We start from the raw sequence: 26,380 nt of genomic DNA, 5'->3' as shown, positions 1-26,380 counted from the left end.
TTTTTTTTTTCTTTTTTAAACAGTTAAACATGCCCAACTGGCTTGAAAAAATAAAGATAAACAGAAACATGATGAACTTTGAAAAACGTCTCTAAACCACATCTCCCAAGAATCCCTGCAGGCCAGTAGTCCCTAGCCTCAGTTCTGTCCTCCAATGAGGGCTCCTTAGCAGGTGTAAGTCCCTGTGTCTGTAGGGACCTTCCTCTTCTTTTTTTGCTGCTCTCGACAGCTAAGTACCCATTTGCCTTTTATAGCCCCATTAGTATACTTAATAGGCTATGTATTCGATTTGCATTAAAATGTTTGGAAATTCTCTTTGTGTACAGCGTATGAGGTATACGCGCAGCATGGTATTATAGTGCGCGTATCATTAATGTGCAAAGCGTTTAATTTTATCCGCGCATCGGAATTGTTTACCTTTTCAGAATAATGCCATAAGCAGTTGATGGGCCCACGAGAGACCTCGCTCGCATCAGGGAAGTCATTCTCCTTGAACGGGCTTGCTTTCTCTGCTCCGTAGCGCTCTGGCTCTATACGCATGACAGAAGCAGAGACGAGTCGAAACAGAGACCGCGCATGCGCAACTTCAATTTCCTCCTTCAATGTTTTTTTCTCGAACTAAGAGGTGCCGAACAGTGCTCCGGAGCTCCCAAGCCACCGCTACACAAGGGAGCTCGGTATAACACCACAATTAAAGCGCTCTGCCAGTGCTACTAAAGGCAGATAGGTCAATCCAAGACCCAAGACCTGTATAGTGTATGGTCACATTGCCTCTCACAGAGTATCAGAATATGACCTGTGAGAGGAGGAATACTGGGAAGAGTATGGTGACCAGGAGCAGTAGCTGCAGGAGGAGGAAATAGACCTCTCCTAAAACTTTAGAAAAGTTTTGGGAGACTCCCTAGTCAGAGCTGTGGCACAGGGAGTTCAGCCTATACAGGACAGGCTACAGGTCCTGGAGAATATTTTGGGCACTACAGCTGGCAGGCAAGATGATCCAGGTGAGGGGACCTCTGCCACTAAGCCTCTGCAAGAACTGCATAGGGGCGTAAAGTCGCCCAGAAGAGAAAACCCTCTTCTACCCTTCCCTTCCCCCCGGGCACAAATATGGGGAAGGGAGAGTGAAGCCCCAGGAGACAGCTGATGCCGTTAATAGGCTTAAGGATGCTTTCCTTGCAAAATCAGCAGTGCCCTGCCTCGTACCCCCTACCCCAGGGGCGAAAAACATAGGGGACGTGCCCTCATCCTCAGAGGAGTACGATCAGGGAGAGCAAGAGGAGGAGGAAATAAGTCTGTCAAGAGGCAGTTCAGGAGCGCAAGAGAAGGAGACCATCAGAAAAGAAAGCCAGCTTGGTGGAGAGTACCCCTGATTAAGAGGACATTTCTGACATGTTTCAGCCGTATGCCATTAGGCACCCAAGGTCCACGGAGTTGACCCCATCCCCGAGGGTAGCGCTCTATATGGCTCAAATGATCAGGAAACCTTTGGAGAAGGGGACCAGGTTCCGACTTAGCGCAGAATGCCCCAGACCAGAGCTTAAGGGAAAGGTGGCAGATACCCCGGAGCTCGACCCTAAAATGCTAACATGTGTCACTAAGCCCGGTAAATATGCCAGGAAGGGGATGGACCGTGCATGGTGGTCTTGTCAGGACAAGATCCTGGACCGAACAGGCCCCATAACGAAAATTATGGACCTTGCGGAAAGATCAAAAGACACTGGAGAGCCAGTGGATCCTTTCATTCTAGCTGGGTGGGCCCAGCGAGCCATGTGCCTACTTGGTAATGCAAACAGCCATTTCTACCGAAAGAAGAAGGTATATGTTATTGAAGATAGACAACAAACTAGGTTACCTAACCTCATATGAGGCAGGGGAAGGGGCCCAATGCCTACTCTTCGGTGACGCATTTGTCAAAGAAATGAATAAGTTTGTAGGAACTTATACAGCGCTCGAGAAGGCGCAGGCATCGATTATGAAAGTTTTCCCTACTCAAGTTTTTGCACGGGCCGTGTGAGAGCGCAAACTCGCTCAGAGGGATTCTTGAGCAACATGTTTTTAGTCCACCGCAAGGTCACGGTCAGACCTGTCATCAGCACTTTTAGGTTGAACAGCTGGTTACTTTACAGACATTTCAAGATGGAGGGAATCCATCTGCCAGCAGATCTTCTCAGAAGGGATGATTGGCTGGTGCAATTAGATTTAAAAGATGCGTACCTGACGGTACCCATGGCTCCACTTCACCGATGTTTCCTACGATTTGCATGGAAGGGAGAGATATGGCAGTTCAAGACACTGACTTTCAGCCTAGCCTTGGCGCCTTGGGCCTTCACCAAGCTAATGAGGCCCCTGGCGACCGCGATGAGAGAGCAAGGAATAAGGATGATCATATATCTAGACAACATCCTGCTCATGTCAGAAGAAAAAACGAGACTGCAGAAGCAAGTGCAGTGGGCAACAGCCTTCATCTTGAGCCTAGGCTTTCTGATCAGCAAGGAGAAATCAGCACTCATCCCATGCAGGAAACTTGAGTTCCTAGGTTTCACCATAGATACGAGAAAAGCCACACTAGCGCTCCCGCCCGCCAAGATAAGATCCATCAAGAAGGATCTGAAGACAGCCCTGGGGAGACAGGTTATATCGCTTCGGAATCTGGCCAGGATAGTGAGTTTCCTTGCAGCCTCGATTCAGGCGATTTTTCCCGGGCCTTTACACTATCAAGCACTTCAGAGGCTCAAGATCAGGTACCTGCAAAAGGAATGGCGATACCATCACCAGGTTCCCCTAGACGAGGACAGCAGAACAGAGCTGCGCTGGTGGCTTCACAACATGGAAGCATGGAACGGCAGAGCCATCTTCGGAGACCTGCCAGAGCTCATAGAATCAGACGCCAGCAGATCAGGCTTCTCACGGGGTAATTCGCAGTCAAAGCCTTTTCCAAGGACAAGGTGCAATCCTCCTACGCATGGACAATATATCCGCAGTGAGATATATCAACAAGCTGGGAGGCACGAAATCCAAGATGCTAGTAGAGATTGCCAAGGACTTATGTTCCTGTCCAGACAGAAGTGCCAGATCAGTCAAAGCGGAATATCTTCCGGGAGTGAAGAATACCCCTGCTATCTGATCGACTCCAGCGACTGGAGACTACACAGATCAGTCTTCGACAAATTACAGCTCAGGTGGGGGCTGTTACATACAGATCTCTTCGTCTCCAGGCTAAATACCCACCTACCAAACTACTTCAGCTGGAAGCTGGATTCAGGAGCGATAGGGACAGATGCCTCCAAACTTGTAGGAACGCATCACTTCCGCTATACCTCCCCCCCACCCCTTTGCGATGCTGGCCAGGGCTCTATAGAAAGTATGCAGAGACAGGGCTGAACTATTCATGGTAACTCCGGAATGGAGGTCGCAAGCCTGGTTTCCGATTCTGATGGAACTTTCCACGGATTTCCCTCAGAGGATCTCTCACCGAGAGGATCTCCTCACAAATCCAGCGGGAGCCCCGCACCGTCTGGTTCACGATCGGACACTAACCCTCCTGGCCTGCAGAATTTCAGGCGAAGGTGGTGCTTGCGGTGACTTTCAGAGGACGTTACAGAGCTCAGAGTATCATGGGCTCCCCCTACAGTCAGGAGCTATAATTCTGCTTGGCAGGCCTGTTGCAGGGGCAGGAGTATTTCTCCCATTTCAGCTCCTTTAACTCAGATCATACATTTTCTAGCGTCCCTTAGCACAGGAGGGAAAGCATTCAGAACAGTGGTGGTGTACAGATCAGCCATTTCAGCTGGACATAATCTATTAGACGGAGTAACAGTGGGAGAGCACACAGCAGTGGTTAGACATCTGAAGGGTATTAAAGTGAGCAGGCCTCCGCTACCTAGATACTCAGTCCTGTGGGACGTTACTAAAGTCTTGCACTTGTTTGAACAGTGGCCAGGAAACAACCTTTTATCGGGAAAGCAATTGTCCGTGAAGTTATCACTTTACTCTGTTTAGTATCTTGTAGAAGAGTTTCGGACGTGAAAGCTCTTGAAATAGACCGAAAGATCTTTTATCCTGAAGGAGTGGCGTTCAACATAGCTGTAACGCTCACCTGGTATCCACGGGAACGTCACTCAGCCTGTTCTGACCTCTTACGACCTCGAACCCTTCCCTGGAGTCTACTCAACTGGAGACTAGGCCTGAAACACAGGATTGTTAGAGTTTAACTCCCTATTGTCTGTGTGCTTGAACCCCTTCTTCCCCGGTGTCCAACCCTTCCCTTTGATCCACAGCTCACCTTGTTTTCTTGGAAAGTGTGCTCTCCGTCCCGCTTTCAGCGCAGGGGCACGTTGATTGATGCTGGCTCGTTGCTGCCTAGTTACTTCACTGGCAAGAGTCCGACAGGTAAGTATGAGTCTTTTGAACAGTTCTCTAACTTCGTTCCTTTCCTTCCTTAGATGATGGCCGGCGTCTGGGGATGGCGACGTGCTGCTGAGATGAGTAGCGCTCAAGATGAGCGAGCGCAATGCGCGATGCTACCCTTTCGTATTTGTATTGAACAGAGTTCTTTTTCTGTGTCTTTTAGGTGCTGCGACATTTTCAGCGTGGATGCTGGTTATGAAGAAGTGCGGTGAGTAAGCGCGGTATGCAGCACCTCTAGATGTTTCCACGCTAACCTGTAGTGTCTTTTCCCTCTTGCAGATGGATGAGAAGTTCCGGAGACAGAGCGGTTGGGATTCAGGTAAGCGTTTGAAGCTCGTACAGTCTTTAAAAATAAGCGAAGATTTGCTGAATGCTTACTAATGCCTTTTTTCTTTTCTTTACCCTTTTCCTTAGGAAGCGGCGTGCCGGGATGGGAATGACACCGCCGAAGATGGCCGCAGAACAGAAGAAGCGATGAATGATGGACAGAAGCGCTGCAAGGTAAGGCTGTTCCTAACGGTGTTCTTGCAGGAGCTGAGCGCAGAAGAAAGATGCAGCCCTACTGGAGACCGATCTGAACACGGTGAGTGTCACGCTGCAGGTGCAGAAAACACAAAGCATGTTTCTCAGCCTGGGCTTGGCTAAAATAGTCTCTGGGTATCCCAGGTGTCTCTGGGCCGAACCACACCCAAAAGACTAGACTGCACATGCAGTTCTGGGAACCCGAAATATGTGGGGGCATCCATCTTGTCCCCATCAATGCACAACAAGTCCAATCCCCAATGTTATCCTATGGGAGTGAGTCTGGTGCCATAAGCGCCTAGTCTGACTCCAAGTGGGTCTTTGGAGGGATGGAGAGGCCCTTGAGGGCCATGTAGGTGATCGTGGCGTGGCTCCAGCCTGACATCTTGGAGGGCTGGGGACATGAGGGGCAGGAATCATGACAATAGCAGAGCATACTAAAACCAACTCCAGAGTCATTACGTACCCATACTTTCCTGATACCAGCAACCTCTGCGTAGCACAATGCATAAAGCGATACGAGGCAGTTACCACAGCGATCGATAAGGCCACAGGGGGGGGGGTGACGCAGCTACTTATTGCGCGCAGGAAGCCACATAACGCAGTGACCCCAACTACTATAGCAAGATGGGTGAAGGAGATTATGGAGTTGGCGGAAATAGACATTTCTGTCTTTGGAGCCCACTCGGCCACAGGAGTTATGGCTTCCGGAGGTTTTGCAGCCGGAGTTCTGCTGCAGGAGATCATGAAGGCAGCAGACTGGTCCAGTGACTCGGTTTTCTCTAACATTGCGTCAGCAGTGGTGCAAAGTTTTAAACAAGTATAATGCTTGCCTCCAGTCTTGTCATGTAATGAAGATTGCCCATGCGCTTAGCGCAGGAAGTCTTGATTATATTGAAGACACGGATGCGAGCATTATCCCTCCCTATGGAATTCCGTTGTCTAAATAATGTTGTACTGCATTATTATGATATGTGTTTGGCAACGAATTCCCAGCCCTAACAATCTCGATTTCTCTTTAACCATAGGAGAAGAGCAGAAGAACACTTGTGATTGATTTCTAGCAAGTCATCGCAAAGATGGTGGTTAAGAGGTCGATCAGTTAGACTGTTGCAGGTTTTAAAGCAGCGAAAAGGGAAAAAAGAAGAAGGCGGAACCTGCAGACACAGGGATTTATGCCTGTTAAGGAGCCCTCATTGGAGGACAGAACTGTGGCTAGGGACTACTGGCCTGCAGGGATTCTTGGGAGATTGGTTTAGAGACTTTTTCAGAGTTCATCATGTTTTTGTTTATCTTTATTTTTTCAAGCCAGTTGGGCATTTTTAACTGTTTAAAAAAAAAAAGATTAAAAGTGAAGTTTTAAAATGCTGTTGAACAGTGAATAAAGAAGATTAAGCATAATGCTTGCCTCCGTGTCTTTAATAGCATCAAGCCTTCCTGCGCTAAGCGCATGGGCAATCTTCATTAGGACACCAAACACTCTACAGGTCTCATTAGATCAGTAAATGAACAACATGAAAGAATGAGGTCTTAGGCTGAATGCCAAGTTGTTGAACATCATTACATTACGTGTAAAGCGAGTTATTGGGATGAGGAAAAACGGGAGGGAGCCATGCAATTAGATTCTCGTTGAGATGCAGCAGAGCAAGGGGGGTGGGATAGAGACCCAGCAAATCACCCAGGTCTACAGAGCAAAGCAGATTCTCATTGGATGTTAAGGTCAGAGATCTGGGGCTATGTGGAGATTAAAATAAATCCCAACTAATAGAAAATCGTCATATGCGAAGTGCTACGGGTTCCATCATCCTACTCCACATATATGTTGCACAGTGAAGTGGGAATGAAATACTGCACTGATTATTTGCAGGTTCATCCCCTCTTACTTTGTTGTGCCATGAGGAAGAACAAAGCAGCCAAAAATAAGATGCCTTAAGACTTTATATTGCCAAAATTCCATGACTTAAATATGGCAGAACACTTAAAGCTTTCTGTGAAAAACGGGTTTGAAGCTGAAATGAAATGCCAGAAAAAAGTCAAGGGTGAAAAAAGAAAATTGTTTTGAAAACTCAGAAAAGCAAATGGAGATTCTTGATTATAACTTACAAGTATAATTTCCTGTCACACCAGTAACAAGCTTGGCCCACTACATTGCACTATTCTCATTATTTCAGCACAAAGAAATGGGAAGATGGACTAGCTAAAAATTCTAAGATTATATGTCTATTCGGAATGGAGACACATTCATATAATGTTCTGCCCATTTCGAGATTTTCTGCCCAATGTGGAAAAGTAATGGACTAAGGCAATGTAACCCAGTGGTTTTGCAAACATTACTGTTAGGAAATCTCTGATTAAGTTATTCATTGGCAGCCTGCATTTCAATACCCTTAAAGTAAAATATATATATATCACTTATGAAGTATGTGTGACAAAATACCAAAGACATACCTAAACTATTGGATAAAAAGCATGCAAAGGTTCTTAAGAGAATGTTCAATCTGATTAATTTTTTAAGCCAACATAATTTTAGAGCAATACACGGGGTTATCGGTCCTCAGGACAATACAGTGAGTTACGGAATGAGGAAAAAGAGTCCACAGCACAGAACCACTTACCAATGAGAAAAGGGGCTACTGTGAAAGTGCTCGTTTTTGTAACAACGTACTCCATGTTCACCTAGAAAATGTGTACATCTTTTGAATTTTATGTGATTTTTCAAAATTTGTAATGGTTTCTATATATTATACACTTTGAGACATCTAATGTAGCAACTGCAGCCTTTGCCATGCAAGGTTTGCAGTAGCCGCAAGCATATATGGAACCATTCAGAGGCCATAGCTGAAGGGTTTGTACCGAATGTACATGGGCTTTCCCTAAATGGATACTTCTGGGGTACAGCAGGATGTACTCTTGTATACTGCACAAAGGTCATCGCCACCAATGGAGCATACAGCCAACAGCATGATGGGATGGAGCAGGTGCAAATGCCCTGGGGAACATTCAGGATTTCCATGTGCAGCAAGGCATTCAAGGACTCTAGAATGCTAAAGGGCAGCAAACAAGCAAAACCAAACATGAACATTCGGACGGACAGAAGACCTTAGAACTTTCAACCGCACTATCATCAGTTACTCAAAAAACTGAGATTTATTTTCCAATATCCAAATAAACATAAAAAGGGGATAGGAGCAAGTAATACAAGTATCCTACATGTTAAACATTAACCCATAACATTTCTGGAGCAGCCAATCCTGAACTAAAAAAGCACCATATCCTTCTATCTACAGCCCCTCCTTTCCAAGGCAGCTGAAGTCCAAACACTTACCTTCCTGGAAGCAACTTCGCAATCTCAGCCCAACGATTACCAAGGCATTTGTGTGCATCATAAATGATCTGGTCCTCTTCCTCAGTCCATGAGGACTTCTTCACCTCTGGGTTCAAATGGTTGTGCCAGCGCTCTCGACACTGCTTGCCCATCCGACCTTTCAGGTGTTTCGCAATCAAGGTCCAATGCTTGGTACCATATTTCTTGACCAGCTCTATAACCTTTAACAAAAAAAGTAAATCTATTGCAAGAGTTTTGTATTTAAAAATAAAATGTTTATCCAATAAAAGGGAGTAACGATAAACCTAGCCAAAACATAACAGGACTACAAACAGCAACTACATTGCATAAAAACATGTACAACCCAGGATAACAATGTGATTAAATGCTTCTTTTCTACATAATTCAGTGTAAAACTAGGATTGAGATGCACATTTTAATGAAAGCCTCAAGCTATAATTAGGATTAACAGTATAGCTATTCCTAGGGTGAGGATGGATTTTCAAAGAGTTGGTGTTAGTGACCCAAAATCAACACACTGATCCAGTTTGGGTTTCTCCAGGTGTCCTGCAGTTCAGTCATTGTAGAATTGATTGAGCAGCCAAGGCAAACATCTCCAGAATGGCAGCAATACAAAAACAGTAACAATGCATTATATTGAATAAAAGGCTGTCCACACAAGTTTAAGAATAAGAAGTGGCAAAGGGAAGAAAAATAAAAAGGAAAAAGCATAACAGATGCCTTATGCAGCAAGCAGGAAGGTAAAATCCAACTTTACTGGCACATTGTAAGTACAGAGCTTGACCTTTCTGGCTGGGGTGGAATCTGTGAGGTCGGAGTATTGAGAATTTCTTTTAATGTCCAGAGCGACATACCCAGGTGTCCTCTACTGCTTTGATTGAAACATTGGTAAGCTCCAGCGCTTGGCAATGGTTGGTAATGTCCAATTTCACAGATTAGAAAGGTAGAAAAGTTCTGGCAACTTTTCATGAGACGTGTGTGAGCAGACAGCCTCCAGACAATATGATCATTTATATAGTACCTATAAACAATGTGTTTCAAAGCGCTTCATAGCAAGGGAGGGAACAAGGGAAAATACAATTACATTCTTACAGGCCATGAACAACAAGAATGTGAAATTGACTATCGTATTCGGCACAACGACATTTCAGATAGTGCAAGAGCTAAAACACAGATAGGAAGGAAATGGGAAACAGACAGGCGACTACCGTACTAGGCCGGAAAACATTTCTGGTAGAGCCAGAGATTAACAAGAGGTGACGGAGAGGGAGGAGAAAGGGAGAGTAACACAACAAGAGACTATCGTACTAGGCCCGACAACATTTCAGAAGACAAGTAAATGGAGGAGGGTAAGGAGAAACACATTTGCTATCATACTAGGTCCAGGGACAATTCTGATAGAGTAAGTGCATAGAAAAAGTAAAGGAGGGTGGGAAGAGAGGGAAAAGGGAGAAGAGGAGAAAACACAATAAAACAGTAAGAAAAAAATATTATATATTCATGGGTCAATTTTTTGGCTGTTTATTAATTTCGAGCAAACAGCTGCTGTTTTGCATTTGCACCTTAATTGACTTCGATCCGGGGTTCCGACTGAAGGTGCAACTATGCTGCTCTCTTGCATTTGCACTTTACTTTTCATTGGCCTGCTTCTGCAGTTATGTAGCTTGGTTGGGCACAACCTTTTTACATATTGTTTGTCTAACTGCTGTGTACCATACTATTGTATTTCAAAAGGAAGTTCATGAATTATAAAGACCTATGCATTTGACACTTTTAAATCTGTCTAAGTATGGCCTTTTTTGAATATGCATATATCTGTACCCAGGTTGGATATTGAGAAGCGTAGCATTTGCACATTGCACTTTATTGGTATTTCACCAATTCATTCTGGACTTTTCCAGATGTTTTCTTCAGTGTGCTTTTTCTTTGGTACCCATTTTTTGCTATGTTGCATTCGTATCATAGTCTGTGCACATTTCAAAATTCATATATATTTTATCAGAGTGTCATGTTTCAAGGTCAATGCATTTTTCATGAACCCTTGTTTCAGTATGTAGTACTATGTTACCACGTTAAAAGATGTCTGACACCGGGTTGACTCATGCATACACATACTTGCCGAGTGGTAGACACGATGATGGGACTTATAATATTATTTATACCACGTTTTGCCCTTCTCCCCTATTGGTGAACAAGCGCTTTGTAGAGCGCGAAACACGTCAATGCAGGACTGATCTCGTGGTGTCCTACCTCCGTTGTCTGTCAATGGTGTTTTTATTACAAAATTTTAATTTAATAAACTTGTAAGTGACAGAGAATGCATTACTCACCGTAATAACATTTCTGATGATTGTATCTGCTTAGATTTACATTCTGTGCATATAGTCTGACATCCAGTGGTAACCGCGGAGTACTGCATCTTGTCTTTCGAGATTCGAAAGGGGATGTCGACATGGGCGTGCCTGTAACACTATCACTAACGTGACGTCTAGTGTATCCAAAATTACTCACGCGTCGAGATCCCTCCAATTTGATTTTTTTCTGCCATGAGGGAGCCCAATGACTATCGTGGCGCGAGTACATAAAAATAGAGAAAGTAGCAAGACGTATATGTTCCTTACACCCGAGCAGGGAGGAAGGGTGGGCGCATATGAATCTAAGCAGATACAATCATCAGAATTGTTATTACGGTGAGTAATGCATGTATTCTGATGCTTGTTAATCTTCTTAGAATCACATGTTGTACATAGACTAGCGAGCAGTACCCGAGTTGGAGATGGGTTGTGAAGGAACAGTAGTAAAAAGATGTCTTATTACTTGTCCCACCTGAGAATCAGACAGAGTGTCTAGGCATTAGTATTTTGTAAAGGTGTGTACAGAACGCCAGATTGCCGTACTGCAAATGGACTCTAGGGGAACATTTGCAATGAAAGCTATGGAAGCCCCAGTGCCTTAAGTAGAATGTGCTCTAGGCTTGAAGTGCAGTTCTCTCTTAGCAAGAGAAACAGACAGGGTGTGATGCATTTGACAATCCACCTTGAGATGGCTGATTTAGAGACAGGATCCCCCTGCTCTACCAGCTGCCACTGAAAGGAAAAATTGGTTCGGTTTTCTCAGTGGTCTAGTTCTTTCCAGGTAAAAGATGACTGCCCTGCGCACTTCTAAATGTGTGTAGGCTTCTTTCGGCCACGTTGGAGGGATTCTGGAAGAAAGTAGGCAGTTCTATTGATTGGTTCACATGGAACTTGGAAATGAATTTAGGCGCAAATCGAGGGTGAGTGCGCAGAACCACCTCATCTCTGAACTGTAAGGAAAGAGTCTAGAATTGAAAGGGCCTGTAGTTCACTAACTCTCCTTATAGAAGTGATGGCCACTAGGAAGGCTGTCTCGTAGTTAAGATCTTTGAGACTTGCCTTAAGCGTAAATAAATTTCACTGAGCACGTTAACCAGAGACCGTTCCCCCTTGGATCAGTTCTGGGGGTACCTGGATGCGTAATCCTGGCACTGAGCGTTCTCCATAGTTGCAAACAAGTCGATCTCTGGGAAACCCCATTTTGCGAAGACGGAGACTGTCTGTGTAGTTGCCATTCATACTGTACGGGCAGTGGGAAGTCTCTGCTGAGCACGTCCGCTAGCAGATGGAGTTCCCCTGGAACGCATTGAGACAACAGGAACATCCTGTGTTTGAGAGCCCATTTCCATATGTTCTGGGACAGCTTGGCTAGCCCTGGAGAGCGTGTGGCCTCTTGCTTGTTCAAGTAGTACATGGCTGTGGTGTTGTCTGTGAGAACCAGGACTGTCTTCCCCTGTAACTGTCTAAGAGGTTTTCAGTGCTTTGAATATGACTAACAGCTACAACGGTTGGATGCTACTTCTGGGGCCCACACTGCGTGCACCGTCTGCTGAAGCAGGTGAGCGCCCCCACCCCGTGAGAGATGTGTGTCGTGACAGTGGCTTCTACTGCAGGTGTGGTGAAGGCCTTTCACTTACAGAGGTTATCCCTCGACCACCAGTGCAGAGAGAGAATGAGGGCTGGCGAGACAACCACCAGATCTTCCCATTGTCCGCTGGCATGACAGCACTGGCTGTTGAGCCACTCTTGCATAGGACGCAAACAGTCGCATGGCTTTGTGTAACCTCGCCACTCGACCGGTTACATATTGAGGGATCTGAAACAGCATGTTTTAGACCCTCTGATTGGAGGGGAAGACCAGGCTGTATTCTGTTCGAATTAGAGCCCCTAGGAACCGTTTGACCTGACTGGGGTATAAGCTAGATTTCTTCTTGTTGATGGAGAATCCCAGGCTGAATAAGAGGTCTATAGTCTTTGGAGTGTTCAACAGGCATGTTCCGTAGGAATTCCCTGTTATGAGCCAGTCATCGAGGTAAGGGTAAACCAGAACAGATTCTCTGCTGCCGCGGTAATCCGTGGCAATATTTAGCCACAATATTGCCTTAATCACCTAATTGATGTATTCACCATTTTCTTGATGCCCTACACCTGTGTCGCCTGTGCGGAATACGGCCACCATTGAGATCCACGAGGTGGAATCCTTCCAAGATGGCCGCCACATTCATTTACTAGCTTCCAGGCAGAGCAGCCTCTTGCTGTACCTCGTCCCAATTGGCTGCAGCAGCTGTTATCTGCACCAATCATCGTCCGGAGTTAAGAGCCGGACCACGTCATGAAAGGCCCTCAACTGCAAGACCATCTCCTGTCCAAGCCTGTCCAGAGCCAGTTGGACCTCGGCCAGAAATTCGGGGCCAATTTTGATCCTACAAAGTTAGTACAAACGTACAATCTGCCCTACCCACACTCAACCACCTGCTCACCCCCAACTATTTGCCTAGCCTTCGTGTCTCGTATGGCCACTCCTTTGGTTGTCTGACCCTCGGGTTCCCAGTGCCCACCATCAGTCCCCGGGACATCACTTCGTCGCTTAGCCCACGATTGGCCCCTCTCCGTCACCACACTGTTCACCTGATCCTACATTGCATAACCACCAACAGGACTTCTAACCAACATAGACTGGTTTGATCCCTGGATCCATCATCCTGTCCCGTTCACCCATTGTACCCGCGTTATGCCTCAATACTTGAGCCAACTGCTCTGCCAGTATTGCTTGCTAAACTGTACATGATCCGACTACCCATGCTTGCTGCATCTCTGATCCGCTTGTCTTGCCTTCATTGTTACTTAACCTGTATCCTACCTGCTAAGCTCTCACTCATATGTGCCTTTTCTGCTTGCTTGGTCTGTCTCCCAATTTGCACCATCCTAACCTGCATAGCGCGTATGATCATTTGTACCACCTGAGCCGGCAAACTGACTAATACCAACCCGCCTTCAGTGTGCCGTGCTGCAGGCCGTATGTATCAAACTTGACTGGCCCCTAAATCGCCTGTCTCCCTAAAGCAAGACTCATGCTGCTTAAACATTAACGCTAACTCCAACCTTACCAGTGATAGTTAATGCATACCACATCTATTTATCTTTATTACCTCAACTTAATTCGTGCTCGTTTTGGTATGAAGACACCTGCTTGTACTGTTCACTTTACTCATTGTATTTATGAGTGATCACATATGCTTTGTTCACACAATTGCGTGATTGTCGCATTAATATCCACTGCTAATCATAAGGCTACTTGGGATTATCATTACATCGGCCTTGGTGCCTTGAATTACCCCCCCACCCCCCATTAGCAGTGACCTAACTTGCGATACTGCGTAACCTACTACAGTATAAAAGCAAGCCCTCTCTGCTCCCCTAAGCCTCACGTTAGCTGCTCTCATCCCTTGGTGCTGACAAAACATCACAAGTGCCACCTACATCTGGTATTACTTGTCACCATAACTGTATTCTACTATGCATTGTCTGCATGCCTACACTGCACTGTTTTTGTTGAATTCCTAGACTAATCGCCTATTACTTGCTCCTAACGTGCTATGTTAACTATCAACAGTAGTGCCCATCCTAAACCTCTGCACACTAGTCCTCAACCCACCTTAGCCTACAGACACACTTGTTGATACAGTCACTATGCACTGGCAACCCACACCCTTTGCTGCCAACCATCTTGCATTGTGCCTTTTCCTCAAGTTAAGAGCTTTGACTAGGCCTTTCATATTTTACCTTAATACCTTACCTACTGACCTATCATACTAGGACCTTCACACATCCACTGCTCCCCTGCGCTCCTCAACCAAGGCTCAGCACGTCTCCTACCCTATATGTCCAAAGCCTTAGCGCTACTCTGCTCAACAACTTGCAGCCCCAACCCATCTCAGCCATGGCCACCCTCACACACTGCACCAACCCATACCTCAACTCTCCAGCCCTCTGGCTGGAACACTTTGCTACCAAACCTACACCTAACCAACCATCTCTGTACCCTTTAGGAACATCAGACTTGGTTCCAGACTCCATCATGCCTCTCATAACCGCACAAACACTACCTGGCACACCAACCAATCACCATCAGCTGCAACAGCCCACGCCCCCTTACCACACAACTAACCACGAATACCAATATCGATATAAGCACACCTACCGCTCCTAAAACGCTTATCAAGGGGGCATTGATTAATGCCAGATCCCTTACGGCACACGCACTTGACATGTCCGATCTTATCATAACACATGACCTTGACTTAATAGCCATTACAGAAACTTGGCTTCACGCTGCCTCAGGACCACTCCTTTCACTAGCTATCCCAACAGGGTACACCATCATTAGAAGTGATCGCAATACCAGCCAAACCAAAAGGGGGTGGCATTGCCTTTATAGATAAAAGCTCCATCAATCTCTGCATTGCCCCTGCACATAAAATCACTTCAGCGGAACTACACAGTTAAACTAGCACTAGCTCCTAGTCAGATCACATTCCACCTAATCTTAGCAAGCAGTAGTAGTTCTGTCTTGTCCCCATTCAGGCATAGCCAGTTTTTAGCCATGCAAGTCTGGATGGTGGCGTAGATGGAATTGAGGGTGTTGGAGTCAGTCTCGTCGTTGCCTGAGAGGAATGAGGACCTGAGTATCGTCGGCATAATTGGAGTACATGATGCCGAGCGAGTCAAGCACAGGCAGATAGTAAAAATGTTATAGAACTTGGGCGATTGGCAGGATTCTTGCGGTACTCCAAAGAGGATGTTGTCTGGATTTACAGCTGCTAGGTCCGAGAAGACACGCATGGCTCTTCTTTCAAGGAATGAGGCAATCCATGTGATTGCTTTCTGAGAGAAGAAGGCTGATGAGAGATGTTGACACAGTAAACTGATTTTTCAAAAGTCAAGTAGGGCTGTTTTGGTGCCGTGACTAGGACGGAAGCCGGATTGCCGGGTGCCGAGAATGTTCCTGGATTCCAAGAATTCCTGGACTTGCAGGTAAGCTGCTTTGTCCAGAATCTTGAGCAGGAAGGGTACAGTGGTTATGGGTGTCATTTTTGGGGTTGGATGGGTCAAGCAAGTTTTTTTTTATAGAATGGGACGGATCCAGGCCTTTTAGACTAGGGGGAACAGATCCTGAGGCAAAGGAGGCGTTGATGAACGCTGTGATGAATGGAGTGATAAGGAAGGGTAGGCAAATGTCCCCTTTGCACATGGATCGTTTGATATTCTTCATGATAGCAGTGACTTCTGTTTCACTGACCTCCCTGTACGAAAAAAAAGTAGGGTCAGTAGTCTGCTGGTTGTGGGTAGGTGATTGGGTGGTATTAAGGGGAGTGGGTTAAGCTGATTTGCTCTGATTTTGTTCTGCAGAGTGTCAAGCTTGTGGAGCATAGCTGCTTGCATCTCAGCGCACTATGCCTCATGCTTAAAATGCTATAAGATGGCTTAGGGGGTGATGCAGAAGGGGGAGGAGAGTTTCTAACTCTCTGAAGATGGAGAATGACATGCATTACTTACCGTAATAGCATTTCTGATTTTTGTATCTGCTTAGGTTCACATGCTGTGCATATAATCTGACATCTAGTGGTAACCGCAGAGTATTGCATCTTGTTGCTCGAGGATCGAAAGTGGGCGTCGACATGGCCGTGCCTGTAACACTATCCCTAACGCGACGTGTAGTGTACCCATCGAGGTCCCTTTCATTGTATTTTTTCTGCCGTGAGAGAGTCGGCAGAAAAAATACAATCGCGAGTGAGTACAGAAAAGAGAGAAGTAGCAAGATGTCCATGTTCCTGCCATGCGAGCGGGGAGGAAGGGTGGGTGCATGTCCATCTAAGTAGATAGAACCATCAGAAATGCTATTAAAGCAAGTAATGCATGCCTTCGGACGCTTGTTAATCTGCTTAGAATCACATGCTGTGCATAGACTAGCGAGCAGTACCCAGAGTTGGAGGTGGGATGTGGGAAAGAACAGTAGTGAAGAACAAGTTCCTCTTACCTTTCGATGGGATGGTCCGACAACGTATTCCATATCTATGACAGTAATCACCACAGCTGTGCTGCTTCGGAAAATCTTCGGCGTCTGCATCGATGACGTCGATACACCACCCTCGAGGACCTCCTCCGACAGCCGACGTCACTGGATGTTGTAAGTAGGATGCACGACGCCCGTAGCCTCAGTTGTAGTTTTATTCCCAGAACGTGTGCCACCAGTCTTCTGCCAGTCTGACACCCAAAGCCTTGCGGAAACGTAAGCTGCAATCGCATAAGAAATTCTGTAGCGGGGAAGGAGCGATATAGAATAAGTCGTCGGACCATCCCATCAAAAGAACGTTACCAGGTAAGAGTAACGTTCTTCGAGGGGATTGGGGCCTCCAACGTATTCCATATCTATGACACACTCCCAAAGCAGTACCAATGCAAGGAGGTGGGAAAAGAATTTAGAAAACAGAAATTTAGCATGCCCAATCAAATTGTGGAGTAACGGACCGCCCACTTACCAAAGGCCAGATCCTGCCCCCGGATGGAATTGAGGGAGTAGTGACGTACAAAAGTATGCACCGAAGCCCAGGTGGCTGCATCACAGATGTTACGAATAGGAACACCCCTCTGCAGGGCAGTAGAGGCAGCCATAACCCTGGTAGAATGGGCTCGTAAGCCTACCGGTGGGTCCTTATCCCGCCAAGCGGTAACACTCAGATAGCCAAAATAATCCAGTGAGACAGTCTGTTTCGTCACAGCTTGTCGCAAATGCTTTCAAGCATAACCAATGAAGAGTTGATCGTCCACTCTGACCCGGGACATGCGTGAAATATAAAAGCTTAACGCTCTCCTAGGATCAAGCCTATGGAGCCTCTCCTCTTCCTTACAAGGATGCGGAGGAGGATAAAACGCCGGAAGAACAACCTTCTGGCCTAAATGAAATTCCGACACCACCTTCGGAAGAAATGAAGGACGAACTCTAAGGACAACCCTGTTCTTATGAAACACAGTGAAGGGTGGCTTAACTGAAAGTGCCTGTAACTCACTCACTCTGCGAGCGGAAGTGGCCGCAACCAAAAATAAAGTTTTAAGAGTTAACAGTCTCAAAGAGCAGGAATGCAAAGGCTCAAACGGAGCACCCATCAGAAACTTGAGAACAAGGTTCAAATCCCAACCGGGCACTTGGAAAGGTGACGGAGGGAACACATTAGTGAGCCCTTTCAGAAATTGAGAAATTAAAAGGAATTTAAAAATAGGAACACTCTTCAGACGAGCGCTTAAATATGGACAGCGCCGCCAAGTAACCTTTAATGGTACCCACTTGAAGGCCCCTGTGGGCCAAAGAAAGCAAAAAAGGCAGAACCAGGGGAATGTCACATGCAAAAGGATCCACAATCTTAACCCTGCACCAGTCGCAGAACTTACGCCAAAGGCAACGGTACAGGGACTTAATTGCGGGCCGTCTGGCCGAGAGCAACACCTCCATCACGTCTTCAGGGAGGTGCCAATCCTTCTACCTGAACCTTTCAGAAACCAAGCTTGACGGTTGAGGGATCTGACCTCTGGATGGAGAACCTGATCCCCCCCTCCCGTGAGAGCAGATCGTCTCGGTAGGGAAGACGATGTGGAGGGCAGATGGACAAGTCGAGAAGGTCCGGGTACCACATCCTCCAGGCCCACACCAGAGCAATGAGGATCATCCGGGAAATGAACCTCCGCAATCTCTGCAGTACTTGCGGGATGACGGGGACTGGAGGAAACGCGTACAGCAGTGGGAATGACCACTCCACCACAAACGCGTCTCCTAAGGCTCCGTTTGGAGGAAATCCCCGCGAGCAGAACCTCTCGCACTTCCGGTTGACACTGGAGGCGAAGAGATCCACTTGAGGGCTCCACCCAAAGGGCGATTATCTGCAGGAGAATCTCCTGAGCCAACTCCCACTCATGAGAGATCGCGCTCTGCCTGCTCAGAGCATCCGCCATCTCGTTTTCGTCTTTGGCCAGATGAACTGCCGAGATAGAAACTTCCTGCTGGACTGCCCAGAACCAGAGCTGCATCGCCTCCCTGCACAGAGGAAGTGACCCTGTTCCCCCGCCCCCTTTTTTGTTGAGGTAGTGCATGGCCACCGTGTTGTCCGTCAGGATCAGGACATTCTTTCCTCGCACAGTCGGCAGAAAAGCCTTCAGGGCTAGCCCGACAGCCCTCAGCTCCAACAGATTGATATGGAGTCTGGACTACGGAGACCAACGACCGCTGACTGTCAACTCGTTGGCATGAGCTCCCCATCCCGTGAGGGATGCGTCCGTCACGATCGTCACCTCTGGCCAGGGCAGCCAAAATGGAGCCCCCAACCATCAGATTGCCTTCGTCGGCCCACCGCAGAAGGTCCTGGACGACCGAGGACGGCACCTGAACAGGGTCCAACATCCTGCCGGTGGACTGAGACCACTCAAGCTTGAGTGCCCATTGCAAAGATCTCATCCGCAACCTGGCCTCTGGCACCAGAAGAATGCAGGATGCCATGAGGCCGAGCAATCTCAAGAACTCGAACGCTGGGAGACTCTGGGAAAGTTGAAACTTGTGCACCATCTGCTGAATGTGATCAACCCTCACCTGGGGAGGAAAACACTGCCCCAGGGACGTATCTAGTACTGCTCCGATGTACTGGAGCCTCCGAGTTCGTATCAAATGGGACTTCTTTAAGTTGAGGGAGAAGCCCAGCTTGTGGAGGGAGTGGCAGGTGACTGACAGATGATCCAGGACTTGCTCGGGAGAGCGCGCCCTTATCAACCAATCGTCCAGCTAGGGGTAGACGTGAATCGCCCCTTTCCTGAGGTGCGCTGCCACCACTACCATGATCTTGGTGAAGACCCTCAGGGCGGAGGTCAATCCGAACGGCAGGACCCAAAACTGAAAGTGCGAGTCGCCAACCGCGAACCTCAGGTACTTCTTGTGCTTTGGATGTATCAGCACATGAAAATAGGCGTCATTGAGGTCGAGAGACACCAACCAGTCCTGAAGTTTAAGTGCCTGGAGGACGAGAGAGAGTAACTAACTTGAACTTGTCCTTCCTGAGGAGTTTGTTCAAACCGCGCAAGTCCATGATGGGTCTCAATCCACAGTCTTTCTTGGAAATCAAAAAATAAGGAGAATACCATCCCTTGTTCCTCTCCGCTACAGGCACCAGTTGTATGGCGCCTTTCTCCAGCAGGGATTGAATTTCCTGCGCAAGGAGCGGATCCAGACTCTTCAAAGAGAGATTCCCCGGTGGATTGTCTTGGAGGCCTCTGCCGGAAAGGAAGACAGTAGCCGTGGGTTATGATCTCCAGAACCCACACATCTGAAGTAATGGTGCGCCACTCTGCAAGATGCTGCGCCAGCCTTTCCCCAACCGTCGAACCATGGGACCTGGCCTCAGGACTGAACTGAAGCGGCTGCGGCGTTGCCCGAGGGCAAGGAGGCAACAGACCAAGCGGCCTTGGCACCTCAAGTACCTTGTTTTCCACCTCTGGCACTCCTACGGTGGCCCCTTTGACTGGCAGCTCCTCTCGCTTTACCAAAGGATGAGTAATAACGAAAGGAACCTCCCCTCCATTGCTGTCCCCTAGGACGAAAAGGCGGAGGTTGTCGAACTGCAGCACCCAACGACTTTGCTGCAGCTTTTGAGGTCTGCAACCTCTCAAGGCTCTCGTCAGCCTTGCTGCCAAAAAGATGTTCCCGTCAAAGGGCATGCACATCAGGAGCAAACCCCGACTTCCGCAACCATGCAAACCTGCGTATCACGGTGCTCGCCGCCATGGACCGGCTGACACAATCTGCCATGTCCAAACCCGACTGAACGGCCTAACACATGGCATCCTTGCCATCCTCAACCATGGCAAGGAAACCATCCCGTTCGTCCCCTTCGGAAATATGTTCAGCCTCCAAGGAAACACTTCCACAGAGAGTGCGTGAAACATGACAAGGCACATATGGCTTTTGAAAAAAACAGATGTTGCAGCCAATGTCGGCTTGAGTTCCTATCTAGAGCGAAGCCTTTGTGCCTCTCTGGTTCCTTTCTCAGATGGCCAAGGGTCTGCACCAGGGGTGCCTGTATTGTGGCTGCAGCAATATATGTACAATTCCGAGAAATAAAGTTGGTACCCTTTAGTGCGCTCCTTGGGAAGAATTACTCAATCACTTGGTTATGTTAATTCCAATTTGTTGAAAAAAAGGGAAAAAGAACAAAAGGAAGACAAATAGAGAGCCGATGAGAGAGAAAATTGAATACCAATCAATACTGAATCAGAATTATGAGAAACATGACAAGGAATCTCCCCTGAGGAACCGTGGCTAAAGTCATGGGGAAACACGTGTTGGGAGACAATTTGGGAGACAAAGTTTGTTTATTGAAACTTTAAGTGTATGGAGTATCCAGAACCTATACTGAATAAACAAATTGGAATTAACATAACCAAGTGATTGAGTAATTCTTCCCAAGGAGCGCACTAAAGGGTACCAACTTTATTTCTCGGAAAGGCACATATGGCGTTGGCCGCCTGAAGCGCCATACCCCCTGCAGAAAACACTTTCTTCGCCCAGCCGTCGAAACACTCGTCGTCCCCATCAGGCGGGATGGTAGGATACGCCGCCTGCTTTGCCGGGGCCGAAGCCGCCTGCACCACCAAACTCTCCAGAGTAGGGTCCTCGGACAAGTAGCAGGGGTCGCTACTGGCTGGGCGGTATTTTTGCGGCAAAGACTCTCCCACTGCCGGGAGACTCTCCGGAGCAGTCCAAGCCGCCGCCACCACCCTCCTCTGTAGAGCCATATTAAACTGCAGTACCAGGTCAGTTGGTGGACCAAGGTCGAGGATATCCGTAAGGTCACCTGAAGAAACTTCCCTGGGGGAGCAGACCATCCCAAGTACTCAGTGACCCTTGACATAAGGCACCGGTACGAGGGTCGGCATGAGTGCCAGGCCTGCAAAACTCCACCTCGAGAGGTGTCCAGCCCACTAGCATCGTGCAGGGACTGCCTCAGGTCCTCAAATTGGCTATGGCCCGAGAGAATCTCGTCTGGCACCGTATCAGGAACCATGCCATCATCAGAGCCCTCATCCACCTCTGAAATAAACTCAAGATGGCTGTAAGAAGGCACAGAACGTGAACCAAAGCCATGCTTGACCTTGGCCAGAGCCTTTCTAGGGGGTTCTACCGAGCCACGGGGTACTCCGAAAGGCGTCGAGTGAATCGGTGCTGACGCCTAACACGGCGTCGACAGCGCTGACAGTCCTCGAGGCCGTGGCCCCGAGCGTGTCCCTCGACGGCCGGGACGCCGATGGCGTCGACGACTTCTTTGACGGCGGGTCCTCGAAAGAGTCCGTCAGCGCCACCGGTGTCGACGTCTTCCGTGAAGACACCACAGGTTCACATGGTCTCGAGCGCGTCGGGGACCGGGACCTGGACTGGGCATGACCAGAACGATTCCCCTTGTCCGAGAGGGACCTCTCCCGCGAATCGTGACGACCACCTGAGCCCGAAGGCGTGCGAGCGGTGTCTCTCGACTGATCACGACCGGCCCTACTCGGAGGCGCGGACGGACCAGTCCCCTGCGATTCGAGAAACGCCAACATTTTCTTCCCAAAGGAAGCCCCCTCCTCTAGCGTCGCATGCTTGGTGGGGTAAGCAACCCACCGACGGGCGGAGTCCTCGGAAGAGGACTAGGAACGCGACCAATGACGGCTCTTCCGGAGTGCCTCGAAGAGGCAGGAGTTGCGAGACCGACTCCGGGACCCAGACCCACTGGACTTCCGACGACACGGAGAGTCACCCCTCGAGTCATCCATCAAAAGCCCTGCAGACCTCGACGTCTGGGGTTTGGACACCTTACCTACCGATAACTTCTTCTTGCGCTCCCCAAAGGCTTTCGACGTGAGCGGCTGGCAGTCGACAGTCATCCTTGTCATGGGCCTCCCCGAGGCACCAGAGGCAGGCATTGTGGGAGTCCGTAACCGACATCTTGGACCCACAGTCCCTGCACTTCTTAAAACCCGGACGCGGTGTGAAAGACGAGGTAGACATCCTCACGAAGAATGACTTCACAATACCAAACAGGTTCGAAGAACCGAGAAACAAACTCCAAAGAGTCGAGGCGTGCCGAGATTCCCGAAGCGAACACGTTCGCGGGAAAAAAACAGAACTGAGGCTACGGGCGTCGTGCGTCGTGCGTCCTACTTCTAACATCCAGTGACGTTGGCCGTCGGAGGAGGTCCTCGAGCGCGGCGTATCTACGTCATCGACGCAGGTGCCAAAGATTTTCCAAAGCAGCACAGCTGTGATGATTACTCTCATAGATATGGAATACGTCGGAGGAGCCAATCCCCTCAAAAAGATGTTTTAGTACTGCTTGTCCCACCGTAGAATCAGACCTAGGGTGAGTATCCAGGCAATAGTGTTTTGTCACGGTGTGTACAGAATTCCAGGGTGCTGCTTTGCAAATGGACTTCGAGAGGAACATTCGCAATGAATACTAAGGAAGCCCCAGTGCCACAAGTAGAGTGTGCTCTAGGCTTGAAGGGCAGATCTCTCTTGCCAAGAGAGAAGCAGAGTGTAATGCAATTGACAATCCACTTAGAGAAGGCTGACTTAGAGACAGGATCTCCTTCTCTACCAACTGCCACTGAAAAGAAAAACTGGTTCGTCTTCCTTAGGGGTTTAGTTCTTTCCAGGTAGTACATGACTGCCCTGAGCCCATTGGAACTTGTTTTATTTATTTATATGGCGCTCCAGACCCAGGAGTAAAAGGGCACTTAAGGAAAGGTTACAAAAGTACAATATATATAATTTACAGTTATACATTTTGTAGACTAATATACAATATATACAGTCAAGGGTAGTTAGAGCATACAATTAAACAATTAAACATTTGATTGGCATGTACAGTATATACAGTAATCATGGTCTTAGTCCGACTTGGGATTGGTTTTATCCAATAACCAACCAATGACTAGTTTCCTGAACAGTTGGAAGGATGCGGTCGATTTGATATTCAATGGCAGGGTATTCCAAAGTTGAGAGGCGAGGACCGTGACGCTTGAGCCGCCTGCTCTTTTAGAGGGGAATCTGGGCACAGTAAGGCAAAGAGTGTTGGAGGATCTAGTGATTCTAGTGTTTGGCTTCAAAGTGAATTTGTTGGTGAGATGGGGAGGCTAGGTGGTTTAAGGCTTTGTAGGCAAGGCAAAGAATTTTTAGGTCATTTTTTTGTTGAATGCAGAGCCATTTGCAAGAAATTCTGATGGGGGAAGATGTGCTCTCTCCTAGGAATGTTTAGTGCTGCTTGCAGCGCATTGTCTTGGAGAACCTGAAGTTTATTTATTATACCTTGATTGGCACCTAGGTAAAGGCTATTGCAATAGTCAAGCTTAGATTGTATGAGAGCCCTGGCCAGTGTGAGGCAGCTGTTAGTGGCTAAAAAGGTCTTTAAGGACAGGGATGGTGTTCCCATCGATGATGATGTTGGTGTAGTCAGGGCTGAGTTTCTGTAAGTTATTATATAACTTAGAAATAAACGTGGGCGCAAACTGAGGGCGAGTGTGCATAACCACCTTATCTCTCTGAATCATAACAAAAGGGTCCAAAATTGAAAGGGCCAGTAGTTCACTGACTCTCCTTATTGAATTGACTGCCACTAGGAAGGCTGTATTGTAAGTAAGGGCTTGGAGACTTGCCTTATGCATAGGCTCAAAAGGAGACTCCTTAAGTCTGGTTAATACCACATTTTAGGCCCCATCCTCTTAGCCCCTTCCATGAATGCTTTGATAACTGGGATCTTCCACCACGAAACCTTCTTTTGAGACGTGGTCTAAGCTGAGAGTGCAGCCAAGTGAGCCTTCAGGGCATTAAAAACATGACCCAAGTCTAGTAAGTGAGTCAGGTATAACACAATGAGAGGGAGAGTATTCGATAGGATTGATGCTCTTGGAACTGCACCAGATGACGAAACGTTTCCACTTATTGGAGTAGCAATGTCTGGTGTTAGGCTTTCTTGCTTGCATAAGTATATCCATGCATTTCTGAGGAAGTTGGAGATGTCTAAACTCTATGACTTCAGGAGCCAGGCCGCGAAGTGTATAGTCTGCGGGCATGGATGAAGATTCCCCTTGTCCTGAGATAACATGTTGCATGGGTAAGGCAGTTTCATTGGAGGAGGGAGAGACATCTCCATCAAATGGGAGAACCAGCGTTGGTGTGCCCACGTAGGGGCAACCAATATCATGGTGACTGGTTGCTGGTGCATCTTGTTGAGTAGGGGAGTCGGCAGGAAAAGCGTAAACAAATTTCCCTGACCATGTTATCCAGAGACCGTTCCCCTTGGACCAGTTCTGAGGGTACCTGGAGGCGTAATCTGGGCATTGCGAGTTCTTCAGAGTTGCGAACAAGTCGATCTCTGGGAAGCCCCATTCTGCGAAAACGTTGGAGACTGTCTTTGTTTAGTTGCCATTTGTGCTCAAGGGCAATGGGAAGCCTCTGCTGAGCACGTCTGCCAGAAGATTGGGTTCCCCTGGAACGTGTTGAGACAATAGAAAGACCTTGTGTTTGAGAGCCCATTTCCAAATGTTCTGTGACAGTTTGGACAGCCCTGGAGAGCGAGTGCACCTTCGCTTGTTCAGGTCTTACATGGCCGTGGTGTTGTCCGAGATCAGTACTGTCTTTCCCTGAAACTGTGTCTGAAAGGCCTTCAGTGCTTTCAACACCACAGACCCCTGAGGACCAATTGTTGCCCGAGCCATACTGGTTGTGGGAACGGGAGATGGACTGCCCAAGAAAGGAGCAGCGAGAACTCCCCCCCCCCCCCCTCCTCCTCGTCGTCGTCGTCGTCGTCCCCCCCTACCCTACCCCCCCCCCCCCCCCATCTCTGCTGAAAGGGTGTTTGAGTGATCTGATTCAACGTCTTTAAGGTCTTATGTTCTTTGCGTCGTTTCCAGTGCCTCATCAACGGCCTTGCCAAATAAGTTGCAGTCTTCCACAGGTTTGTGGATCAACGACGCCTGTGTTTCTGGTTTGAAACCAGAGTTCTTTAACCAGGCGTGGCGTTTTAAAAGGGTACCAAGTTTCTCCCTGCCATCTCAGCAGCATCCAAAGAGGAGTACTTGAGGATGTTGTGATTTACCGGCTTACCATCGGAAAAAATTGAAAGCAGACGAGAACGCACTGGTTCAGGGACCTCTTCTAGGCCTTCCTGCAGCAAGTTCCATTGGACGTCCAAATAGCTGGCTAACAGCGTGGTGTTGTTGGCTATGCAGGTAGAAGCTGCTGCAGTAGTAACTTTTCCCAAGCGCATTCAGCTTTTTACACTCTTTGCCCGGCGGAGCCTCACCCGTGGACAAGGGGACGACTGCCCTTTTACTTGTAGTCCTAACGACAAGAGAATCTGGGATGGCATGACCCCTAATATATAGAGGATGGGTGGCCAGGGGGGTTGGGATTCACAGCCCTAGTCTGAGAGGGCATTAACAAGGAAGGAGCCTTTTGATGGACTTTAGCAAAGGGATAGCCTGGCTTGCAGGAGGCTTCTTCTTTAATAGATCTTCCACGAAGTCTAAATCGAGCACTGCCTCTTGTGTGGCTATTTTGAAGTGTTCCGCTGCCTTCTTCAGAATGGCATTAAACGCCATCGACAGGTGAAGCCTGACGCAGAGGAGGGGAGGAGGGAGGGGCTATACATATGGTATCAGGGTCCAAGGTATGGGT

General features: G+C 47.9%; 1 protein-coding gene across 2 annotated transcripts in view; it reads right to left on the bottom strand.

Annotated features, from left to right (window-relative positions):
* Window positions 1–26,380, bottom strand: part of MYBL2 (MYB proto-oncogene like 2) — a 382,491-nt gene that overhangs the window by 273,484 nt on the left and 82,627 nt on the right. For both annotated transcript variants that reach the window (XM_069652342.1, XM_069652343.1), the window contains one exon: window positions 8,255–8,475. In XM_069652342.1, coding sequence (XP_069508443.1) covers window positions 8,255–8,475 — 221 coding nt within the window. The remainder of the gene's footprint in view (window positions 1–8,254; window positions 8,476–26,380) is intronic.

This window comes from Ambystoma mexicanum, chromosome 3p (genome assembly GCF_040938575.1).
Source record: "Ambystoma mexicanum isolate Mex_15411 chromosome 3p, UKY_AmexF1_1, whole genome shotgun sequence".
Taxonomy (NCBI): domain Eukaryota; kingdom Metazoa; phylum Chordata; class Amphibia; order Caudata; family Ambystomatidae; genus Ambystoma; species Ambystoma mexicanum.
Note: the sequence above shows the minus strand (reverse complement) of the source record. Positions and strands in the feature narration are given on the sequence as shown.